This window comes from Neolamprologus multifasciatus, chromosome 12 (genome assembly GCF_963576455.1).
Source record: "Neolamprologus multifasciatus chromosome 12, fNeoMul1.2, whole genome shotgun sequence".
Taxonomy (NCBI): Eukaryota; Metazoa; Chordata; class Actinopteri; order Cichliformes; family Cichlidae; genus Neolamprologus; species Neolamprologus multifasciatus.
In genome coordinates this window covers 7,641,159-7,665,838 of record NC_140450.1, presented here as the reverse complement: position 1 = coordinate 7,665,838, position 24,680 = coordinate 7,641,159, and the positions used below count along the sequence as shown (strand labels likewise).

The 24,680-nt window shown below is 38.9% G+C and overlaps 3 protein-coding genes across 3 annotated transcripts; 1 reads left to right on the top strand and 2 right to left on the bottom strand.

Moving 5' to 3' along the window:
* Positions 1-946: 946 nt before the first annotated feature.
* Positions 947-12,175, bottom strand: rnft2 (ring finger protein, transmembrane 2). Its single transcript, XM_085179603.1, has 10 exons — positions 12,054-12,175; positions 11,869-11,946; positions 10,449-10,960; positions 10,287-10,363; positions 9,530-9,630; positions 9,052-9,205; positions 4,054-4,203; positions 2,831-2,896; positions 2,623-2,724; positions 947-1,905 (listed from the first exon to the last, which is right to left on the bottom strand). Exons 2-10 carry the CDS (start codon positions 11,913-11,915, stop codon positions 1,771-1,773), a joined length of 1,344 nt encoding a protein of 447 aa, XP_085035729.1. The 5' UTR covers positions 11,916-11,946; positions 12,054-12,175; the 3' UTR covers positions 947-1,770.
* Positions 12,176-12,219: 44 nt separating this feature from the next.
* Positions 12,220-16,659, top strand: spring1 (SREBF pathway regulator in golgi 1). Its single transcript, XM_085179608.1, has 5 exons — positions 12,220-12,842; positions 14,828-14,984; positions 15,082-15,233; positions 15,493-15,606; positions 16,130-16,659. The coding sequence occupies exons 1-5, from the start codon at positions 12,747-12,749 to the stop codon at positions 16,211-16,213; spliced, it is 603 nt and encodes a 200-aa protein (XP_085035734.1). The 5' UTR covers positions 12,220-12,746; the 3' UTR covers positions 16,214-16,659.
* On the bottom strand, positions 13,975-21,428 carry LOC146506344 (uncharacterized). The gene is made up of 3 exons (XM_085179606.1): positions 19,019-21,428; positions 18,776-18,930; positions 13,975-18,382 (listed from the first exon to the last, which is right to left on the bottom strand). The coding sequence occupies exons 1-3, from the start codon at positions 19,050-19,052 to the stop codon at positions 17,918-17,920; spliced, it is 654 nt and encodes a 217-aa protein (XP_085035732.1). The 5' UTR covers positions 19,053-21,428; the 3' UTR covers positions 13,975-17,917.
* Positions 21,429-24,680: the final 3,252 nt, after the last annotated feature.

Here is a 24,680-nt window from a genome sequence, read left to right as displayed (position 1 = left end):
GCGTGTATCTCTATCTCATCGTAGACGGTGCCTTTAAGATTATGCATGAGGGAAAGCAACGGGCTCTCACCATTTGCACTTAAAGCAAAGGATGGAGGAGAGTCGGAGGATGCGGTGCAGGAAGAAGTGTGCACAGCGGGTGGAAAAGCGACAAACGAGGAAGCGGGTTAAATTTGTGTTTCAGGAACGGAACTGCGTTTCTGACTATTCTGCATGTGGCATGAAGACTAACTCAGGTCGGATATGGATGCACTATACCGAGCTGAGACGACACCAGCAGCCCTGCAGTCAGTCAGCGGCTATATCTACCCCTACGTGACTCTCCAATTCTGTCATCCCATCTACAAGCCGGTGATGTAATCTTCCCCTGGTAGAGTGGAGGGAAAAGCTTACTAATACGCCTTTAAAATTTTCACCTCCCACAATGCGAGCGCATCAGTGAAAACTGGGGTTAAACTCATTAGACCTTCTGTATCTAGGCTACAATTAGTGCAGCAATCCTTAATAATGCACTGAAATGTTTCCAAGCTTCATAATGCACTGTACCTTTTCTTTTCTTTTTTTAAACATAAGCTATAAGTGTAAGCATGTAAATAATGAGTGGTTTTTACAGGTGTTTTCTACAGTGTTTAGATGATGTTTACACATTACTCTGCTTTTTTTTAATCTGTTGGGGGGAGTGTTATGTGGCTTGTTATTATAAAGAAAACTCCTAGGAAGCTATGCTGTTATGCTGTCTGTGATTTCTGCAAAAAAGAAAAAAGCTTTTTTCCCCCTAGTATATTTAATGTAATGTGGGTAAAATTCCTGAAACGGTCTTTTATAAAGTGTATGGTCTTTATACTTTTAAAACATTTCATATGAATTTTTAGCAGTCCTGATAATAAAAAAACGTTTACTGAGATATATTCTTTGTGTCATTGCATTTAGACAAGAAATACACCTGATATTTGAGCTTAAGTGCTTTATTTCAAAACCAATGATCTCAGTGCTGCACTGCGCACTTTCCATATAGTCCTGGAGTCTATTAAGCAGCCCGAGGAAAATTATTCTAAACAAAATACACAGTAACAACATAAACGAGGAATAACAATGGAAGACAATTTACAGTGTGGACGATTATCAGATATGTGCCTCTGATGTCAGTGACAATGTATGTACTACATATCAACACTTTTACAATGCACTGTTTATGGTCAGGCTACTTAACCAGCACACACCACCTTGTTCCTTATTCAGTATCTAAATATGCTTATGTTTTACCAACCACAACATCTTCTACCTAAAGAGTACAAACTGATTTCCCATTAAGAATCATTCTGAGACATTTCATTTTCAAATAAAGTCTATTTGTAGAACTAAATCAATACATGTGATGAAATTGTAAAGACAACTCGGAGTGTATATTCAGTCACGTTTTACATTATAACCGCACTTAAAACAAACTTTTATATTAAAAAAAAGTCAAATAAAAAGTTACCCATAGATTACAACAGTAGCGAACCATTGAAATTGAGCTCAAGTTTATGTTCCTTTACCACATTGATCATTTCTTTAAACATGTGGCCTCAATCACCAGCTTTATAGGAAATTATTGTTTTTAAATATATTCGATTATGGCCTTCTCAAATTTAATGTCCCCAATATATCATGTATTACCCCAATTATTCCTAGCCTGATTTATATAAGACATTTACAGAAACATCACTGTTTACCTGGCTTCAGAGTACAATCACATATCTCTGGATGCTAATGATATATTGTTAGAACTTAGTAAATTTGGAAGTGAGCTGAGGTGGTGCCATCCTTCCAGCATCTCAGGGTCTCAATGACAGTAGACCGACACAGTGGACACGTTCTCTCACGATCGAACCACAAACACAGGCATTCCTCGCAGAACACGTGCTGCAGAATAACAAAATCTTCATTTATTTGATGGCAGAAGTGTGACACATACATAGCTAGGATATCTTGCTAAAAAATACCAATAAATAAGTAAATGTGTCACTAAAGCTACTCTTGTGAAAACTGCATCTAAAAAAAAATGGACATAGTCACCATGAAATCATCACGGGTTAATGAAGCCTTGTTGTGAAACATTGAGCATACTTGACCCTCCATATAAGCGCTTCCGAAACCAGATGTCACAACTGCAGGGAACATCTGACTGTGAAACCATGTGACATCACCATGGAAACAACAAAAGCAATAATCAAGTTAGGCTTGTCCTGCATTATTAGTCTTTTGGATAAAGGGGGCTGTAATTTCAAAAATTAACATCAGTCACTGAACCTAGTGACTGAGCCCTTAAGTATTTATTAGAGGATCAAGGAATCGAAAAGCTGTTTGTGACCACAGAGTCACCCTCTGCTGGCCATTAGAAAGAATGCAGGTTTGGTTGAAACTATGTCCATCTTTTATAGAAGTCTATAACATAATTGTTATTTACAGATGACAACAGTGCAACAAAAGTAGGTCATATTAACTTTTAACCACACCCAAATAACAGTCAGTATATAGTGACATTCAGTGACAACAATTTTGACTTTAAATGAGCCAAATAATTTGCAAAATTTAGATTTATTTTTTTTACCATTTTGTTACCAGTTAATGAACCCTTACCTGACAGAGAAGTGCAATGGGGTCTCTAAAATCAGCCTGACAAATAGCACAGACATCACCTGCCTCGCTGCACTGCTGACTGCCAGCTCTCACTCCATAACTCTGGATGACATATGCACAAACACACAAAGGAGTGAAATCTTCTGGATACTCATTTATATTTTTTATAAATTCTTAAAAAAACAAAACAAAAACAAAAACGACTGACCTGGGAGCTGCAGAGCATGACCAAGGCCTTGCGTATTGCAGATATACGTCCGCAGATGTCAAAGGACTGCAAATCAATCAAGATCAAGACAAAGCACAATTATTTAAAAAATAAAATAAATATGGAATTACAGCATCCCACAGGATTCCCAATTTCATCAAAAATTAGAAAGGACTTCTTATCTCATTGTCTTTATATAAAATAAAGCCATTACAAATTGATCAAAAGTCCATGCTGCAAATTGTTTCAGTTACACAAACTAGACCTTTGATAACTTCCTCCACCTACAGCCTTCTGGTTTAAGCTAGTTTCTTTGAAGTTCATTCAACTGTTGCCCAGTCATTCAACACCGTTATGACGACAATGACTCAAAGAAGCATTCATATCAGCATGCCGTTATACTAAAGCAAGCCTTGCTTTGCCTGATTCTGGAAAACACCAGTGTGCTGCAACTTGTACATGGAGTACGCACATCCAGGAGATTACCCACGTAACTCAGTCGAACAACCCCATATTTAAGAACTACAACATCATAATCACTGTTATATTTAAAGAAAGCAGGTCAACAATTGTAACCACACATTGTAGAATGTAAGGGTCTCAGAGTGTAAATAATCTTTGCATCATCCATAGACTTGCTCATTCATGTTCCATTAATTTTCACTATTTCTGTTCTCCCACAGAATGTCGTGTCCAACTTTTAGTGAGTCATTGCCGAAGAAAGTCTATTTTCTGAGTTTTGAAGTCTTTTTAAAGGCTGACCTTCCTGTGACCATTGACTAAGTTTTCTGTCACGGGTCCATGAGCTGAATGAATGAATTCTTACTCTGAAACTAATGTTGCTTAAAAACACGTCAAATGTGACAATGCTGGGCTTTTTTTTGTTTTCCACCAGTTTTACAGAAATTTGCAGAGGCATTACCTTTCCATACTGAGAACAGCAGACTAAATGGTACTAATGACTTACAATTATTGGGGAGAAAAGAATGGTTGAGGAAAAGTCTGATAATTTTAAATGACCCCTCATCTGGATTCCCCCTCATGCCAAAATTTCCATGATACCAATACATGACCGAAAATAATGACTGAATTTTGATGATTTTTTTTGCATAGGAGCACCACTAAAATCCTACCAGAAGTCTAAAAGTAAGTCTTTAGTGGAAACCTTCCATGCAAAACCTAAAAAAAAGGACAAAAACAATTTTGCCCTCAGGTGCTGAAACCTTGCAGAGGCTGTAGATGATGATGAGTGTAGCTCCCAGGAAGTAACTGTTTGAGGGGTCTTCTCCCATGATGTACTTGTACCACAACTGGATGGGAACGAGAGCTCGAAACAGCTGGCTCAGCTCCTCGATCAGCAGGTAGAACTTACCCTGCACAAACACACACAATATTAAAAACTACATCAATAGCCGAGACTTCAATTATTCAGTGTCAGTGACTATATGTGGCCATGTAAACTGAATGGCAGCACTTTTGAAAAAGAAACAAAAAAGACACATAACACAAGTTTCAAATATAAGGAAAAATATATATATACCCAGTGGAGACAATATGTATTCTTTGTCTGATCCACTCGCTAGTTGTCCAAAAAAGCAAACAGGACTGAAGAGTGCTTCAGGGCACTCTTCTATCTAGTCGAGAGCAGTGTGGTATTAAAAGCTTAAAACAGCATGCCTCCAGCCCAAATGTGGCCGCTGTCCAGATCTCAGCAGTTTCACAGCAGTACAAGCAATTTCCTCACACTGCAAGGGAAACTGGCAGCGGCTCTTTCCACCTGCTACCCAGTGCCCACATTAAGCTCAGCCCTATGGGGGCTCGCTAGCTATCTTTAAAGGGCCTCCCTTCCGTAATCACAGAGTAGAAATGTACTTCTGTCCCCACTGCTACAAAGTGTGTTAAGTGAATTGGGGACGGTTAAAAGCGGGGGCGAACAAAACGAAGGCAAACTTGATTCCCCGATTGCCCTGGCTTGCATAATGACTTCCTGGATGGTAGCTGACAAAGATTGATGACTGTGGGTAAAGAGGCACAAGCAGCTGGGTAGGCAGGGAAAGTAGACCTCTACTAGCTACTAATTCATCTTCCTTATTGTCCCCTCAGTCTGGCATCCCACAGTGCCCATCACGCCCACGCAAAAACTGTCAAATTTAAAGTTTGGAGATGAGCCAGCCAGTGTGAGTAGCAGACACTGCTTGAGTAGTCCTTAGCTTAGCCATTACTGTACATTTTTATCTACAAGACTGGAATTTACATTACTCAGAAAGGATTGACAAACAAAACGTCTAGTCGGTTCTGTCATAGTTTATTCTTACTTCCGTTCACTGGCACACTGTGGGTCATTCTTTTAGGGCTGTTGCAATATCCAATGTTATTTTGGACCTCAAAACAAAAAAGGATGCACTAATATTATCACAATGTGAATAGAATAACAGTAATAATAGCGTCACTCAAATTTAGCTATATATAAAATACGAGTGTAAGAAAGTTACACAAGAAGAACAATTGCAGTGACAGTTACACAGAAACTGCAAGCTGGACAAATCTTATCACTAAAATTAGTCACACAGTTATTCAATTCACCCAAACATGAATTTACTTTGTTCTATACTGCCTTACATGTAATACAATTTGACTTTGTATGACTGTTCAAACTAAAGAACTTTAACAATGAGATTTAGTTAATCGAACTTACTGGACGCTCCTGTTTGAGTCATTTTTTCCACAGCTACCAAAAGTCTAAAAAGGAAATCTTTCTGGCGTAGGCAGAACAAACATTTGAAATAATTTTTGTGCATTCTTTAGTTTATTATTTTTATCTTATTTTTATTATTATTATTTTATCTTAACAGAGCTGCATTTCTGTGCAAAGGTCTTGGTCACTTCTTTATATTGTTTTTCCAAGGAACCAGCCTTTCTTGTCATTTTTTTTTAAAAAGTGGTCTTCAGCAAAAGTTTCCCAGGTTTTCTGAAGGTCTTTTAAAGGTTTTCTTTGGGCATTGGCAGCTTTGTCGTGCGGCCCAGTCTTTGTACTCGACCATTTTCAGTTGTGAACACTTTTCTTGTTTGTTTTTTTTAAAGTGTGTGTCCATAAATGAAATGAGGAAATGAGGAAAAGTGAAGGACAAAAGAAGAAGTAAATGCCCTAAAAATGATCTATAGTAGATTACAGTAGCTGAAAGTCATGTTCTTAAGAAATAGAGTAAAAAAAAAAAATTCAAAGACTTTGTGTCAGGTCTTTGATATGCATACCTGCGATATGCATTTATTTTATAGTAATTTCTCTACTCTTGGGACATATTAGGTATATCTTATGTATTTAAAATATATTTAACTCCATATTAGCACGACTGAAATTAGCGACAACTTGATAACACTGAAAATACATGTTTAGTAATTACCCATTAAATAAGATTCAAGCAAAAGCAGTTTTATGAGTCTATGCCTTTAAAACATAACCGTCATGGAACTTCTGATCGCATGCCCGCTATTGCTTGTGCAAACTCATGCTGACTGCAGTGATTATGTGGAATCATTAGTGTATCCACAGCTGGACACAGTAATGAATCCAAAAGGCAGAATATATGACTTCATGGGGTTCAGAACAGACAGCACTGTCTGGCTTCACTGAGAAAAAAGCTAAGAATTGATGATATAATTGGGGATTACCAAAAAATTTAACGTGTCCCATCACAACTGTGAAGCTTCAATCCGTGTGTGTATATTTGTGTGTTTGTGAGCGGAGGATACAGGTAATGGTCCAGCTCCAGGGAGGGATGACCTCACCTCTGCAATCCCCTCGAGGGCAAATGAGCTCAGTTGCTGGCTGGTGTGGTTCTGATAGGCCTCTAGGTTTGTTTATCAGTGGAAAATTTAATCCTAATACTTTGTAACTCCCCCCTCCTCTACCTCCCATTTAACGCACAAGCACACAACGGGAATACAAGCTGCACCTGTATGGAAATCAAAGTGTGTGTGTGCGTGCACATTTGCAGTCATACTTTGTCGCCTCAGGCCAGAAAAAAACCACACAAGCAGACACCTGCACTCGCAAGGCTCACCTAAGGAGTACCGTTTAAAACCTAATGAATACAAAACAGCTTCACACTGTGACCCTTTAGCACTTTGTTCACTCGGTGGAGTATTTCATCATAGTTTAGCAAATTTTCTTTTTTCACCTCATGAACCGAGCTTAACAACTTTAAGAGTGAGCACCCTGTAACTTGACATGTTGTGAACAAGCATGAATACTGCCTTTTGACAGAAACTTGGCTTAGATGTCTTTCAAGTTTGCTATACAATCTTACAACATATACAACCTGGTATTTCCTTAATGAGTTAAAGAGAAAGAAAGGTTTTTGATCAAGTTGTTCTAAATCTTATAATTCGCAGTGTGATAATCAAAGAAGAAAAGAATGACATGATCTGGAAAGTAATGATGCTCAGTTTTGGTAAAAGCCTAATCAAAATGAATCAGTTGTATGGCTAATAATTATAATCTCAATTATTTGATATTTTATGATTTTTCATGAACTTTAACATTTGCATTTGATTCCCTTTTTTTCCAAATACAGGATTTGCTTGGATTTTAATTGAAAAGCAAACATGAACGTGGTAAAAGACATAGGTCATCTGGTTGTGAGTTTATGACCCTTCCTGCAAAGTCACCTGGCAGTCGCTCCCTGCCTGCAGCCTCCACTGCAGGAGGCCTGCAGATGAAGGCAACAAGACGACCGGGCTGAATGTGCTTGCAAAGCCAGCGTGGTAGCCATGGGGAGAGAGACTGAGAACATAAAGCCAACAAACAACTGACCGCCAAAAGGGGACACTGTGAGAAATCCCCTGAGACCTTGCAACCATTAAATTGCCTTCCACAAGTTTACCTACCGAAATCTTTTATGTTTATTACTGCTTGTTAACGAAAGACTCTTTTTCCATCATCTTGGTCTTAAATGAGCTAAATAATTAGTAAAATTGAACTTTTAGGGAGGAGCAAAAGAGGACTGCTGTCAAGGAAAGGAGTGCGCTTGATTTTAACACAGACAAAATGATTGCTTTACGGTGAAAATCAAGGCAAAGAAGAATTCCTTTTTATCTGTTATATCTGTTCACTGCATCACTATCTGATGAAGAAATCTACAACAGTGGTCCCCAACCCCCGGGCCTCGGACCGGTCCGTGAGTTGTTTGGTACCGGGCCGCGAGAGTTGAGGCTCAGGTGTGAAATGTATGGTTTTCAGGGTTTTTATCGGTTTTCAGCGTTATTTTGTTATCGTTTTTATCGTTTACTAGGTTTTCCTTGGTCTTTTCACGTGTGTTATGAATAAATTTTCTTTTTTTTCGGTACCAGTACTAGTTTTATTTTGTTGTATTTATCCGCGACACCTTAAAGGCCGGTACATGAAAATATTGTCGGGCATAAACCGGTCCGTGGCGCAAAAAAGGTTGGGGACCGCTGATCTACAATACTCTTACATCACTCTGACCAGACCTGATGACAGAGTAATGAGCACAGAGTTTCAGATTAAAGCCGCTGCCCAGTCACAGTGGAAGGACCTGGTTGAGATGATTCAGCTATCTGACTTTACCTTCTGGCCACATTCTAAATTAGGTTTTTCAAACATGTGCAAAATCTGGACCTTTCTACTGGACATCGGTCTAAGTGGAAGAAAATTAATGCAGTGGTCCCCAACCCCCGGGCCACAGACCGGTACCAGTCCGTGTGTCGTTTGGTACCGGGCCGCGAGAGTTGAGGCTCGGGTGTGAAATGTATGGTTTTCAGGGCTTTAATCGTTAACTCGGTTTCCTTGTGCCTCTCCTTGTGTTGTAGTTATGTGTCTTATTTTGAAGTGTTACCATAGCGACCAAAGAGTGGCAGAGAGGAGGATGTTAATGACGCATTTCAGGAGGACGCTGCTAATAAAGTTACACAATTACACAGTGAATTTGCATTTATTATTAATTTTACAAAATACCACAGTTTTTGTCTTGGTCGTATCATCCTCGACACCTTAGAGGCCGGTACGTGAAAACATTGTCTGACATTAAATCAGTCTGTGGCGCAAAAAAGGTTGGGGACTGCTGAATTAATAGATTCTTATTTCTTAATTTACACTTTCACTGAAATCAAAATGTTGTCTTGGTCTCTGGATCTTTTTTAACATGAAAAACCTGCATTTTCTGTAAAAAGCTCTAGAAAATGAATGAATCTGGATTTCTTACCCTGGATTTGAATGCCAGGAGAATCTTAGGCAGAAAGAGGACAAAGCATTTCAGGATGATGGTGACGTACTTGAGTACAAAATCTGTGATGCCCACTGCCCAGATCAGATCAAAGAAATCAAAGCTGTTGAGGATGGGCTTGGCAAATATGAGGCTAGAAGAGGAAAACAAAATGAATCAGCGACTTATTGTCAAGGATGGTGTTGCTTACACTTCGTCTAATGACAAACAACAGCAAGAAAAGATGTCAGAACATGTCAGAAACTCTGTGGAAACAAAACAACAAAACAAACAAAAATACTCACAGGACAAGATCAGACAAGAACGGGAACACTGCCTGAAGGAAATGGAAGTAAAAATAAAACGCACAACATAAAAATGAATGGGGAAAAACCTAAATGTATATGTAGAAAAAATAAAATAAAATGGCAAGCAAAGAAACACAGAACTACTAGAAAAATCTTTGCTTGTACACTACCTGTTGTGCAGCTCTTCATGACTAAATGTGTAGTAGATATACACGATGTTCCCGCCAAGGAACATGATGATCCATAGAGCAACAAATACAGAACGTTCCTCCTGGTAACAGAGACACATAGAGGGATTTCAAGCAACATGCACCATACATTTCTTCTAAATGTGCTGTAAGGTGCTAGTATTTCAAATAATGCTGCAAACTAACAGAATGCTTGGTGCGTTATGAGTTTGTTTTGAATGTGAAAGAGCATGTATACATAGACATCTCTCACATAAAAAGTCCATTTTAAAAGGTATTTCAGCGATTATACACCAAATTGATTTATGATGTTTAGAATAAGACTTATTCAGCGCGTATATTTTTCTTATGCTCATCAAGACCAACGACAATGATGAATTAATCCACCTACAAAATCTTCTGTCTACCAAAAAATTATTACACTTATTTATTTATACAATACAGCTCTGTTGTACTCCAATTGTTATTGAAACGGCACTACGTTACATTTAACACACAATATCATCAAAAAATGGATCAGTGCATTCTGTTTTAACATCACTAAAAATATTATTTAATAATAATATATACTAATTTAATATCATTTAATATTTTTATTAAGTATAATAAAGAGAAATAAGGAACATAATTACATCTTTCAGCAATAATTGCGGTGCTAAAACGTGCTTGGAAAACGTTAGCGTGAATCTGACCTAAGAATAAAATAGCTATACTTCTTGGCTTTTGTTCCCCCCTTTACCCGTAATGATACTTGGTGCCTCAAAGTGGAATTGGCATAGGCAAACGTGCTGGCCATCCCCACGCAGACAGCAATTCCTGCGAGAGAGGTGCAACATCATCAGTGCATGAGAGGTACCGTTAAACAATCTTAGCCACATTAGTCCTCCACAAGCTGAAATACCTAGTTTATGCTGAAAGCAGACTTTAGCCAACAAAATAAGGATGAAGGGGAAGCCTCTCTGTAGCCAGGTGACCACTGCTTTCAACTCAGACAACGCTGGGGCTGGGGTGGACTGGTCTTCCTGGGCTTCCTCCCTGGAGCTGTGCCTTTCTGAGCCAGCTGCTGTGGTAGCCTGCTGGAGCAGGGACGAGGTCCTATGCTGAAGGGGTTGATGGTGGAAGTGGTGATGGTGATGATGGTGCTGAGGTGGCCGAGGGAGAAAAGGTCCACCCTCTGTGCGATGGGGCCCCCCTTCCTCTCTGGATGATGCTGTCATCTGGATAAAAACTTCAGGGGGAGAGCCCAAGACTAAGCCGGCTGCCTGGAATTGGGCAGAGGAGACAGAGCTGGAGGGGACACCAACAAGGCCGGAGAAGATCTGCTGGGGAGAAGCGGGTGATTCAGGCTTCAGGCAGTCAAACACACCACCCTCATCCAGGCTGCTTTCCGATCCCAGAGTTTGGCTTCGGCTCCTATATGGAGAAAAATTGCACGTAGTATAGTATGCAGTCTTTGAATAATCATCTTAGTCTGTGTAGTGTGTTCTCCAATTATCAGAGAACCTCTGGGGACAAAAATGCGTTTTTCTTTTACTCCAAGTCACAGATATTAAATTGAGACTGATGATAAAACTTGATGAGTTTGGCTTTCGGTTCCAGTTTTTCTTAAACAGGGGTTAAATGGGTTTTGGGTTTGTTTGTTTTTTTCCTCCATACATTCATTTTCTGTCACTTGGGCTAGTTTGGGTTGCAGAGAAGCCTAAAGCTCCCTCTTCAGAGCCACGTCCTCTAGCTCTTCTGCTGGGGACACTGAGACATTCCCAAGCCAGCTCAGAGACATAATCTCTTGAGCGTACCCTGGGTCTTCCCTGAGGCCTCCTCACGGTAGGGCATGCCTCAAACACCTCACCCAGGAGGCATTCAGGTGGTCCAGATGTCAGATGCCCAAACAACTTCAACTGGTTCATTCATTGCAGAGGAGTAAAAGCTTTATTCTGAGTACCTCCTGTATGACCGAGGCCCTCAGCATGTCTCTAAGGGCCAGCCTGAGCGCCATTCATTTCCGCTGCCAGTATATATGATGTTGCTCACTGAATTATTGAACTAAATGCAATTGTAGCTCCAATATTTTATTCTGGCAAAATGAACTGATGCTGGTCTATAACACCTTGCAGTAAAAAGGCTTTAACTCCTTTTGTTTTGTGCTGAGAGTAAATGGAGCAAGGCCAAACTCAAAGTGTTGCAACAATGTTGGAAAGCACATATAACCTACAATTGCAAATATGTGGCCTAGCCAAAACTACCAAGAAAGCATACAGGCGGTGCAGGCAGAAGGGGTGACAAAAGCATATGTGCATTTGTGCAGCAGCTCCTTTCCCCACCTTTCAGAGGGCATGCCATCCGTGTTGCTGCTGTGTCTCCTCTGCATGGCATACCGATCATCACCACATGGTCCAGTCCTGTAAACGCACAAATCCACAGTATCATCACCAGTATGTGATTCACAGAAGCTGCTGTTTTTGCATGCATCTAACAATAAAGTGACCAAAAATATAAACCACTTTACCTGAATTAATGCGGTGTACTGGACTACAGCTCTTGTCATGGTTGTTGTAAATGGTTAGCTAGACAGCAGCTGCTGCTGCCCAGACGATCCGCTCGGGAAACTTCCGGTGTGGCGTCACTAGGACCGCCATCTACCAATCAGCATCTTCTTTTCGACCGCACTACATCCGTGCTGGGGATTTGTTTTGCTGATGCTGGATGTCAGATTTTGCTGAAAAAAAAAAATCCCACCGTTTCTTCTTACTAGACATAATTTTGGACATTATCGAATTATTATCTACAGAGGAGACGAAGAAGCGTTATTAAACAGCGTCATAGCTTGTTGGTTATCGCTCCTCATTATTTATCTAGCAACACCGAGTGCAGACGGCGCTAGCTAGCAGGCTAACAAAGCTGGCATTTACAGTGAAACACTTAGCTTGCATGTCCAGCGCGTAATTCGGTAGTTTCAAAGCAGACATTATATTTAAAGGTTGCTATTGTGAGTTTAAGAGTTAAAACATGGGTTAGCTAGAGTTAGCTATTTTCCGTCTATGTCCTATATTTGTATTTTTACCACCAGCTGAGCTAGCTTTACATTATTTGCAGTGAGCCTTTTCATATTCCTGAAAATTGAAGACAGCCAGAGAACTGCTATCCGTGGAGGTTTGATGTGTTGGGCTGTCACTTGCACTTCCCCAAAGCAAGCCATGCTATGATGGTGCTACGGCGGCTACTGAGAAAGCGCTGGGTGCTGGGAGTCGTCTTTGGACTCTCCCTCATCTACTTTCTGACCAGCACACTCAAACAGGTACAGAAACTCACACTGAGATAAGTCGATTACAGAAAAAACATGCAAGAGGAAAAAAAGATCTGGTCACTTTCTTTTTTCTTTTCTTTGTAAAAACAAAAAAAACACACTACATGCCAATTCGAAGTAGGAAACTAAACATACACGCATTAGTAGGGAGCTGTATCAATAACTTATATCCAAGCTACTACCTTGTCCAAATAACTATTCTTCTGATTAATCACAATTTGTGGCATTATTTTTTGAAAGTGTAGCTGGGTCTAATATTACAGACTTTTACCGGCATCTAAACAATAATTTCTGCCCACAGATTTCTAAATTAAAATGTTTGTGCTTTCTGTTTTGTGTGTGTATGTGTTCCTCAAGCTTGGGTCCTCTACCAGCAGCCTGAGAATGTGAGGGCTCTGATCTTAGCTGTTCCTATGACTGCACTCTTCTGGACAGGCCTCTGATGGTCAGCCTGCAGTCTGCTGGAGCCACTATTCAATTTTGGGGTTTACAGCTCGTATCACTGGGGCCACTTGACTTTTCCTTCCACGTCTGCTTCTGTTGTTCCTTCAGCTTCTCAGTTTTCTCATGCTTTCTTTTTGAAGTTGTTGTCCTATGGGATAGAGACATTTGCAGTCTCCTGCTTTTTGTCAGCCACCACTTTGTCTGTGTGGCTGGCCATCAGCTTCTTCTCTGTCCTGAAACTCCCACAGGGTCTTAGCCCTGCAGTTTTCAGCCAGCAGGTATTAGTAGACTTCTAAAACACATGCGCATAGATATTCCCGTACACTATCTAATTAGATTCTGCCGCAGTGTGCTGGATAGTTCTAGGAAGCTTTTGCACAGTCTGCAGCTTGGCTTCTGTCAGCTGTGGTAGACCCCTGCTTCTATGGATCTGGTGCTTAGGGCCTATTCTTGTGATGCCATGAGCCGCCTCTGTGCTGTCCTTTAAGTCTCTAGCCACTGGTAGGATTTCTTGATGCCAGCCACTTCCTCCATCTGTTGATGGTACACCCCATGTAGGGGCTTGGTCTTGTATGATAGCTCCTCTTGTTCCTCATCACCAGCTGCCTTCAGCCAGCTGAAGACCTCATAGAGCAGCTTAACTTGGGGGCTCTCTGTCCGATGCATTAAGGGAGGCTCCATGTTTCTTCCTGGATTGTGGCTCTGACACTCATTAATCCTCGTTATTTCTCTCTCTGTTGCTCATAGAGCCTCAGGGTGATGGCCTTTGGGTGGAGAACTCATCAGTGGCACCTGTGGCCCTCTCATTATTATTATTATTATTATCTGATGACTACCATTGAGCTGACCGTTCTGCCTCCTGGCAGCTCCACCTCTTCAGTCCAGATCACCTTTGCTCTCTTTCTAACCATTCAGCCACACACTCAGTCTGAATGACACCTTAATGTCTAGAGTCTCAGATTACTGCTGCACCAGTAGCTGGTGCTTTGACCCAGCTGCTGGTCAACGTACCCGTTATTTCCAATACTGTGCTCATGTGCGGACTCCTGTGCCTATTCAGTTTGGTTACGGTGATGCTGCGCAGGATCTTTGCTTTTCCTTGAACTGTACTTTTCTGGACAAAGATGTCGGTTTTCATTCCTGGAATCTGCTTTTTCACTGCCCAGAGTATTCCGATCATCAAAGTGACCACTGTTCCCCTCTCCTTGCACATCTTCTCTGGCTCTTCTCTCAGCCCTTGGTATTTCTCAAGCTTCTCGTGTTTCTTCATCCTGATGTTGCTTTTGCTTGGTATTGCTACTGCTGGGTATTGCTACATCGATCACTATGGCCTTCTTACTCTACTTGTCTTCTTCATTGTTGAAACAGTGGCTATAGTTTCTCGAAACATTACTGTTATTGACAGATATTATCTGTCAGAATAATAATATAGTGAATTTAGAATAGGGTTATATGCTCAACCATATTCTGAAATTTATGTTGCTCTTCACTAGCTTTCCATGACCCGTTTCTTGTATGTGGGGATTTTTCAGGAGGAGCGGACCATACGAGACCGCACACTCTTAGAAGTTAGAGATTCAGATCATCGCATCCCCTGGAAAGTCCGCTTTAACCTGGGGAACAGCAGCCGACAGATCACTCAGTGTAGAAATTCCATCCAGGGCAAGACACTGCTTACAGACGAACTTGGTGAGTAATAAATCTATTACTCACCACCATACAGTGATAACACATCGGGTGTAGCCTGTAACCAGTGCTTATCATAATCTGCATTAATGTTTTACAGGATATGTCTGTGAGAGAAAAGACTTGCTCGTTAATGGCTGCTGTAACGTCAATGCTCCCAGCACCAGACAGTACATTTGTAAAAGTTGCCTGGCCAATGGATGCTGTAGCATCTATGAGTATTGCGTGTCATGCTGTCTCCAGCCCGATAAGGTAATCCGTCACATCAAGGGCCTTCAGGATCATCGCGTTTAACTTTCATCGGAAAAGGCATATCTGCCCACATGCTGCATTTCACAAAACCTTTGCATGCACATATTTGAAACCAAAGACATCATTTAAAATTGCATATTGCGTTTGCATTTTAAGCAAAGCAGTGCATGCAATGGGAAGAGATAATAAATCTAAGTGATTATAAATCTATACATGTTTTTGTACATGTTCAATTTCTTATCTTTCTATTTTTGTTTAGCAACTTCTTCTTGAGCGCTTCCTGAATCGTGCAGCTGAAGGTTTCCAGAATCTTTTCACTGCTGTCGAGGATCATTTTGAGTTGTGTCTGGCCAAGTGTAGGACATCTTCACAAGTATGTTAAGTTAAACAGAAGAAACAAACATGAATTGTTAGATTTTCCAAACCAGTTTTAAAGTGTTGACCCATACAAATCATAATAACAATAACTGTAATCATTTGAAAACAAAGGAATAGTGAAATGAGTAGTCTGGCGGATATGCAGCAACACTTACCCTTATCTCTTGACATTCAAAGTCGATATTTTGCTCATACATTTATCTGTATATTTTTCAGACAGTTGTTGACAAAAGATACGCTTTTATTCGAACTTGATGCATCACTATGACACGTACTGATTTTCTCATGAATTTCCTGAGACAGTTGGTTCATTTAGAAATTTTAAAAACTCCCCAAAATAAAAATAAATAAAAAAACAGAAACAAAACTGATTCTTGGCTAATCTCATTGTAAATCACTGAATCTGCACAAGCTTTGAATATTTTCAATACTGTGAAAGTATTGAGAAGAGCAATATAAGTGCTTTGTGAAAAAACTTTTTAATTTCTTTTCTCATTTCTATTTTTCCCCTTCTCCAGAGCGTTCAACATGAAAACACGTATCGAAACCCTCAAGCAAAGTACTGCTATGGTGAGAGTCCTCCAGAACTTCTGCCTGTATGAGCCTATTTGACTTTCTTCTGGTGTTTAGTAATCGAAGAGCAATGGGATAGCAATTGACAAATAAGGGTGTTTGTTGAAGAGATGGTGCATATGAAATTTTTGGACAATTTTGCAATATTGTGGCAAAGAGATGAAGGAATCCAAGACCAACCTCAAAAAGGACAAAACGCTGTATGCTTTCTTTTTTCCTTTTTTTAAAATTATTTACACTTCATAAGTGCATAATACGCTTTATCCGTTCATCCGTGATGATCATCAGGTCTACTTAGCAGGCAGCTCATCCATCAACATTTGCTTCAAACAAGTCATAAAGTCATGTCATAAAATCAAATGAACCTTTCTGTTTTGTTCTGAACATTTTAAAATGGCAAAGAATGTGTCCTAACCTCTGTGTATAATGCATGCAGATGAAATGCTTATTTAATAAAAGGGACTGTGAAACTGAATGAGTTAGTTTCTGCTTTTTTTCTCTCTTAATGGTGACGTAGATTTTGTAGTAGTGTGGTTTAAATGGCAGTTTAACTCTCTAGCAGGTTTTATTTAACTGACATAACAGTGGTAGATAGCAATGTCATGCATTCAAATTTTATTAAGCTTGTGGGTCTAAAGCACCGGGAAGAAAATCAAACAAGACATCATTTTGAAATAACAGCTGTTTTGTTTTTATTTTTTTTTTAAATTAATAGTTATGGTGAATAAATAAGGTCCACAGAAAAGAAAGATAATGCAAGGAATTTCAGTATAAATAACAGTAAAAAAAATCAAAATTTGATTAAAAGTTCTTGAAAATATAGAAACATTTAATATAACTTGATTGCTTTTTTATGTGGAGTCCAAACTAATAGCTCTCTGTAAGTTATTGCTATCTGTTTCTTTCTACCTCAGGCAATGTAGCCCCCACACATGGGATAGTTGGTCAGAGCAAAACAATTAATCAATGTGAAGGCTGAGGAAAACAAACTGTCATAATTAGGAAATGTATTAGAGCCATTTCTCATTTTCCTGGTTGGCAAGTTGATTAATTACTGCCACAGGGGAACATGTTGATTGCTTTGAGCTATCAGGTTTGGAACAAAGACATTTCCGATAACGCATTTATGGTAGCAACATGACGTTTTGGTAAACGGAGATATTTGCTTTATTAGAATTTGTTGAGATGGTTGTTATCATTCACACCTGTGATATCAAATGTGAAGCGTCAAATAGCAGCCAGTTAGAAAAAGATCCAGCTGTTAGCGCAGCAGTACTGGGGTTTACATTTGTTAAGAGGTGCCGATTGGTGGATTTGGGTGATAGCAAACTAAAGCAGCTATTTTCACTTTTTTTTTGTCTGTCAGGTTTAAGCTTGGATAATTGCTTCCCCGGTTGTGCCTTATATGTTGTCGATTAGACATTTGCATGTATTTTCTCATTTAACATAATAAGAACAGCTCAATTTCCCAAAATGTCAAAGTATACCCTTCAGAAATTTTATTTAAAAAAAACCCTCTTTGGCTGTTTTAACCATGTCGGTTGTTATGTTTGTACTGAAATATCAGATATATTAAAGAGAGCGACACTGTAAAGATACTTAATGCATAACAGCATACTGAATGCATGAAAAATTAGCATTTAAAAGTCTTGGACGGGGGTGGGGGGCTAAAGAAAAGCTGCCACAAACTATAACCGCATTTTCACCACAAACTCAGCTAAACTTGTTCATAATCAGAGCAGGTATCCACTCCCCTCCAGGTACTTATGAGGCTGGGTCTTTGTTACTTTACCTTTCCCCTTTTTTGTTCCTTTAACATATGAAACAAATATTTGCTCCAGCCATACCAGGTAATCCCCAGCTGCCTTTAGCAGGGTATGACTCCACTGTTTCCTCTCAAATACTTGTTTAGGCATTTTAGGTGGTGATGGCTTTGAGGGACATGTACTTTTAAAGATGGTGTTTATACAATTTGCAAGCATTTTAATCCTGGCGATGGTTTCCTCTAGCTTCTTGTGAAGTGAAACGTTTTGGGGATTCAGGTTGTTTTTCTGGTCCTCCAAGATGTCTTTTAGGCCTTCATACATGAAGAGCAAGCTGCAATGAACTTTTGTCCAATTAGGAGGAGAGCTCTTCTGGACGTGGAGCTCAGGGAAGCCAGGTAACCAAATACCAAGGTGTTTTCCATTGGCTTCGTCCTAAAAGAAAAGACAAGAGTGAGGCGAGGAGATTTTGAAGACGTGTGTTGCTCATCCCATGAATACGCAGCTAATCTCTTAAACTTAATAGCAACAAAGTGCAATTTAACTGAAACTGCTTCAAAGAATGACTACAGAATTGCTATGGTACTGGCACTAAAAGTGTTTTAATCTGGAGTAACACACTCTAGAAATGAAGGCTGTGACACAGCACTACTCAGCAGAGCTTTGGGAGCTGCACTGTTTTTGCGAAATTTAAGTGATAGAAAAATTCAGACAACCTCCCCACAGCTATTGCATCATCCAAGCACGCTGGCAGATTGCAAATAGCGTCACAAAACCACTTCTCTGGGTTGCACTGGTGAGAAAATGAATAGTTTTAATGTTACTTACAAAGCATCTCAAGCTTTCATTGACCAGGCTTTTGGTCAGGGCTGTCAGGTCTTTGGGACTGCACGATGCACCTGCAGCATGTTTCTTTGGTGCAAGTCGTGCATCCAAGCCGTGCATCAGAATCGCCATCCAGATACAAGCCAGTTTCAGAAAACCTGTAAACCAAGTGTACAATCACAACATTTTAAGTTTGGTGTACTTTCTCATACAAACTACTTCACGTTGTTGCATGGTATACTGTACCTGCTCTATATTCTCCCATTGCAATTCTCCTCATAGTTTACTATGACAAGGGCAGTAGGCATGTGAAATATAATTTTGCCCTATCGCTTACTTAACCATATCCTCTGATGAAGAAAGTCAACCACTGAACCAATCAATTCAGTTTCTTCTGGCAGGTCACCACCTCTTCCACTAAAGGAAATTACTGATGATGATGATAAGTATTCTCTAGACTCTAGAACAGTTAGATTATAGAGTTGAAAACTAAAGAAAAAAAAGAAAAAAAAAGAAAAACTGATATTAAAAGATAAATGGGTTAGTTTCTCTGCAAAAATTTTAAAAAGACTAACAATCTAGGTTGTAGATAGCAAGGGTATGATTTTTTTAAAAACTGGCTGCTATTTATCTTATATGAGCTACATAACATAAGTGAAATTGTAGTTTGTGTAAGTGTGAAATGCATGATTATTTTTAGTTTTTAAATGAGTTTTCTTTAGCTTACGTTAGTAGTTTAGCAAGAATTCTGTGATGACATATGTACTCTATGAAATATTCTATAAATGAGTCATGCAGAACTGCGTAGATGCAGCTAACCACAGCCCAACAGTTTTGACTAGTTTCATGTCCTGACTAACATTTTAACTCAACCCTGTTGGTTGATCTCACAAGCAAATCAGAGGGAGAAGAATTTGAAATGCAGCTCAATTCAAAACGCTGAAGATGGATTAAAAGTCAAATTTTTGTATTTACAAAACACAAACGACTCTTTTCCAGCGTAAGTTACAACAAAACAAAACAACAAGCTGATGAATCTGAATTTAATGTAGGTCGTAAGGTTTAGTTAAAGACTTTACAGAGGTGAGGTCATTGTTGTCGTATATAAACCGCAGACACCTGCCTCTTGTATACAAAGCAGTTGCCATTTTCAAGAGATAAATATATAATAAAAACACTAAATAAGTTAAAAAGAACTGGCTGGAAAATAAATAAATAAATAGGTTACAGAAAATTAAGCTTCAAACAGAAAAACAAAACTAAACTAAAACTCACAAGTTATGTAATACTCTCCACATACATATGCATTTCAGAAACAGACTGTTCTTTTCATCATATTTCAGTTTAAGGCATCAATTCACATAACAAACAATTTTCTGTTGGTATTACATAATCTCTGGGTACACATACACAACCCACAATTTCAGTAGAAGGTTGATTATTGCAGAAAAACTTTACACAATTTGACAAGTTCCTCTGTTTTAAGAGCACACTGGTTTTACTCATCACCGATCAGAAGATTACATTAAACAGGATGTGATAATAAATACACACACACAGCACATATGCACACTCGAATAATATTAAGTCATAAATAAATGACAAATGAATGAATGAACCTTTCTGAAACACTGGAACAATGAAATAATAAAACATATTAAGATATTTCTGTGAAGGTTCTCAGTCATCCAGGTCATCGTAGTCAAAGGAGCTTGCAAAGAAAAGCGTCTGGACTGCCCAGACCTCTACATTGGAGAGACCAAACAGCCACTTCACAAGCGCATGGCACAACACAGAAGAGCCACCTCCACAGGACAAGACTCAGCTGTCCATCTGCATCTTAAGGATAAAGGACACTCTTTCGAGGATGCCAATGTTCACATTTTGGACAGAGAGGACAGATGGTTTGAAAGAGGAGTGAAAGAAGCCATCTATGTCCACTGTGAGCGACCATCTTTGAACAGAGGCGGTGGTTTACGACACCAACTCTCTGCCATCTATAATCCAGTTTTGAGATCCCTTCCCAGACACCTTAAGGCCCACTCACACCCTGGGCCATCTGACCTCAGGAATTCGCATGATAAGGTGGGGCCAGGTTTCACAATGAAATCACCCGAAACTCTGGCTGATTGGGACCCACACCCAGTTCCACACCTTGGCTCAGGCGATTAGAGGATCATCAGGGGGTCCTTTTGTCCCTCTGTGGGGGGACACTCCCACTAGGGTTATATCTGGGACTCTCCACCATTTGACCTTAGAACTGAAGAAGCCTCTCGGATGAGAGGTGAAACGTCTTCAAGTAACTTAAAGAAGTCCAGACGCTTTTCTTTGCAAGCTCCTTTGAATATTAAGATATTGTTAACACTGCGACCGGTATTATATTAACCATAACAAAATAAATAAATATTCTCAAATATAAATAATTTTGCAAATTTAAGTTACATCATATTCACATTCAAAGGAATAGATAAATAAAAACAAGGTACCAGTAAATAATTAATATATGGCCAAAGGGACCATTCTGAAATGCACAACTTTGAATTCCCTGTCAAAACATCATCAAGGGTTAAAAAGGAAACCTTAACCGTGACAGGAATAGCAGAGAGGTGGTGGATCCCAGATAACAGAGATATTTTCTCAGTCTTATCTGTTTTTAGTGACAGAGTGTCTGATTAACTACCGTCAGCACTTGTTCGGACCATTTCGTCAGTCTGACCGCAACACTCCATACATAAATTTTTTGTTTGTAGCGATCGTTTAACTCTCGGGGTGGGGTTGGGGGAGTGAAATCGAATGGTCCGAGCATAATCTTTATCATAATGTTTAAATTTTCTAGTGATTTTTCAACGCGCTCTGTTTTCTTAAAAATTTCAACTGGGTTCCTCAAAAGTTTTTGGTGATATTCTTTGGCTTGTAAAACGTGTAACTTAAAAAGCTCATTCTTGATATAGATGTTCTGCAGCTTCTCACAAGTGGTTTTACCAGATATCTGGGTGTCAGGAACTTCAGGTCGTATTGTCTCATTCCTTTTTCCATATTTTCTTATCTGTAGGTAAAAAAAAAAACCCAGGTAGAATTCACCATAAAACTGTAAAACTTGTAAAATTCTTATTCTCTATTCAAATAAGAACAGAGCCACTTGATGCTTCAGCCTTGCACTGAGTTTTGTGACACGTTCATACAAGTAATAAGAACAGTCATGAGTGAATAAATGTAACTAAATACACTTTGGAAAAAATAATGTGCCATGTACGTTGTCAACTTGTCTATTTTTGTGCTCACAAACAGCAGATTCACAGAGACATGATGGATTCATGTCATTCAGCATTACTAATTTAAGATTTATATTTATATACTTCCATAAGTTGCAACCCCAGCAGGTTCTTGCACTAGTAGTTTAGATTAAAAGCACACAAGTAAGACACTAGGCATTTATACTGAGGGGCCTTTGGGCGTACCGTTATGTATCGGCTACTTAAGCTCTTACTGACTACATCTGTTCATGCAAACATCCACTATACATCAGTGAGCATTTTAAACATTTTCGACAGACGCGTTTTAAATATTACATGAAGTAAACTTTAGAGTTTAAAACCATTTTAAACAGGAGGACAGAGGAGGACAGACATGAGGTGAAATGTCATAAAATCAAGACTAAACTCTGGAAGATGATTGAAATTAAATATGACATATAAGATTTGGATCAATTTTGCAGCAGTAGTGTAAAGTCTACAGAATGTCCTGTGTATAGTTACAGCAATCATGCAAAGAGTATATGACAGCAGATTAACTAGATAGTACTTACAGATAAATTCAGTAGCTCAGTTGCTTCGAGTTCGAATAACTCGGCAAGGTTATTGGTTCTCTTCAAATGATCACAGGAGTTATTAAATGGACAAATCGGAGCAGAAAACACAGGACTCCACTGAACTTCCAGGAAGATCAAGAAGATTGCTGAAGAAAAACAAAAACAAATGGAATTTGACAATGTTCTCTTAAACAAGAAACTGTAAAATTACCAAAATAATGCAACAAGATTAAACGAGTAGTATATGAAGCTTCCTGATGTAATAATGAAACTATGTAGCATCAGTTGTATTTGTTGATCAAATGGCCTAACCATGTCAAATTTGTGTTTGTTAAATAATAATAAAAAAATATATTTACCATAGTGCAGGAGAGATCTATTGAGTTTACAACCCATAGTAGCAGTACTAACTCTTATCCGCAGTGGTCCGTGATAAACCATACAAAAGAAAAACAGCAACATGCAACTTTGCTTTGGTAGGTCGGCTTAAATTGCATTTTAGGTACACCCACGTACACCCACATTCACCTCATACAAAGGAATTCCATGACAAAATTGTTTTAACATCACTCACATTATGACATATTATTGGATCATATGATTTCATAAGAGGCGTGACCATGGTCAGATAGACCTCAGATAACTAAAATCCTCAAAATATATCAGAGCATGAAAAACATTCAATCTGTATGCGATGTGGCTTGCATTATATAGGCCAGGTTTTTAAACAGAAGTTGGATAACGCTCAACAATAAATCATTTGAAAGTTAACACAGGAAAAAAAAAAAACCCATGTAATTAAAATAATATATTAAAACTTTGACAAAGACTCATTAGTACCCACTTCTGTTTAAAGGGGACACAAGTCAGAAAGGTAGGGAAATATTGTGGTACAGTAAATAGGTTTGATAAAAAAAATTGAATTTATGTCTTATTAAGGACATTAACTGCATCCAGTATGTGTCAAGTAAAAAGAAAATCGTATTTGTCTGTTATGTTTTTCCGATATTACTTGCCCATCATGGTTTTATGTAACTTCTAACCACAAATTTCCCTTTATGACTGAAGCTTTAAGACGTCACGCAGACGCCAACCTGTCAGATAAGAATAGGCTTAGCCTGCTTTAGCAGAAAAGCATGGTGCTGTGTTTGCGGCTATGTTGCTGCTGGTGTTGCTTAAAAAAAAAAGAAAAACCTTAAAGAAGAGGCGGAGAAGAAGCTCAAAAGTTGTCTTAAGCAATTGTTATGTTTCTTTTGTTGCATTTTCTTCAACTTTTCTTACAAAAAAAGTAAAGCAGGTGTATAGTTCAGTCAGTGATTAACAAAAATGATCAGAGCAAACCTGCAACAGACTCTAGGAGATTTACAGATCAGCCTTCTTTTATTTCTAAAGGATCCATTCTGGGACCTCCACTTTTTGTCTTTTAAATGTCACCTTTGGACAACAATCAGTTTAATAAATATTATTGTTTATTCAAATACACACAAGCCATGCTTTGGTTTCATCTTTGGAATTTAAACTCAGCGATGAGCATTTAAACACCAAATTCCTGCAGGTAAACAAAGTCGGGATTTTTGTCCAATAGCCTGTTCAGTGTTGATTTGGGTTAAACTTAAGAAAATCTTCAACAAATGTGCTTAATAAGTAATTGCTCCTGTTACAGCCACAACGGGAATATCACTGATCTGAGCCCTACTGCACCTCCAGCTGGAAGAACTTTTTAGAGTGTTGGTTTAGGTTTGTTAATACTCTTAAAATGAAAACCAAAAGAACACCACATTTCGCCTCTCAGCTGTCTCAACTGTTTCTTCAAAAAGAAACCCCCCTCCCATAAATAACTATTATCAAAGCTACTTAATACAGGCCCAGTTGCATCATGTAGGACAAATGACAGCAACATTTGTTGTCAGTACTTGTTGAAATGTGTAGATGTATAACTTACACCAAAGTCAACATGGAACTTATTTTGAAGAACTTTTATTAACTGAAGCAGCACAAAAAGAATTTTACTTCAAATTGTATAAAATGCATTTGTACCACCAAAAAACGATCTAAGTGATATTAGCTAGATACAAAGTTTATTGTGCAAAAAAACAAAAA

Bases quoted from the DNA above. Each gene is read 5' to 3' on its own strand.
- LOC146506344 (XM_085179606.1), bottom strand. From the start codon at position 19,052: ATGAGGAGAATTGCAATGGGAGAATATAGAGCAG. The intron at 18,931-19,018 runs GTACAGTATACC...CTTGGTTTACAG, and splicing joins AATGGGAGAATATAGAGCAG to GTTTTCTGAAACTGGCTTGT. The intron at 18,383-18,775 runs GTAAGTAACATT...CTTTTCTTTTAG, and splicing joins ATGAAAGCTTGAGATGCTTT to GACGAAGCCAATGGAAAACA.
- spring1 (XM_085179608.1), top strand. From the start codon at position 12,747: ATGATGGTGCTACGGCGGCTACTGAGAAAGCGCTGGGTGCTGGGAGTC. The intron at 14,985-15,081 runs GTGAGTAATAAA...AATGTTTTACAG, and splicing joins ACTGCTTACAGACGAACTTG to GATATGTCTGTGAGAGAAAA. The intron at 15,607-16,129 runs GTATGTTAAGTT...CCCCTTCTCCAG, and splicing joins AGTGTAGGACATCTTCACAA to AGCGTTCAACATGAAAACAC.
- rnft2 (XM_085179603.1), bottom strand. From the start codon at position 11,915: ATGCAGAGGAGACACAGCAGCAACACGGATGGCATGCCCTCTGAAAG. The intron at 10,364-10,448 runs GTATTTCAGCTT...CCTCTCTCGCAG, and splicing joins CTGCTTTCAGCATAAACTAG to GAATTGCTGTCTGCGTGGGG. The intron at 1,906-2,622 runs GTAAGGGTTCAT...GTTATTCTGCAG, and splicing joins CCATTGCACTTCTCTGTCAG to CACGTGTTCTGCGAGGAATG.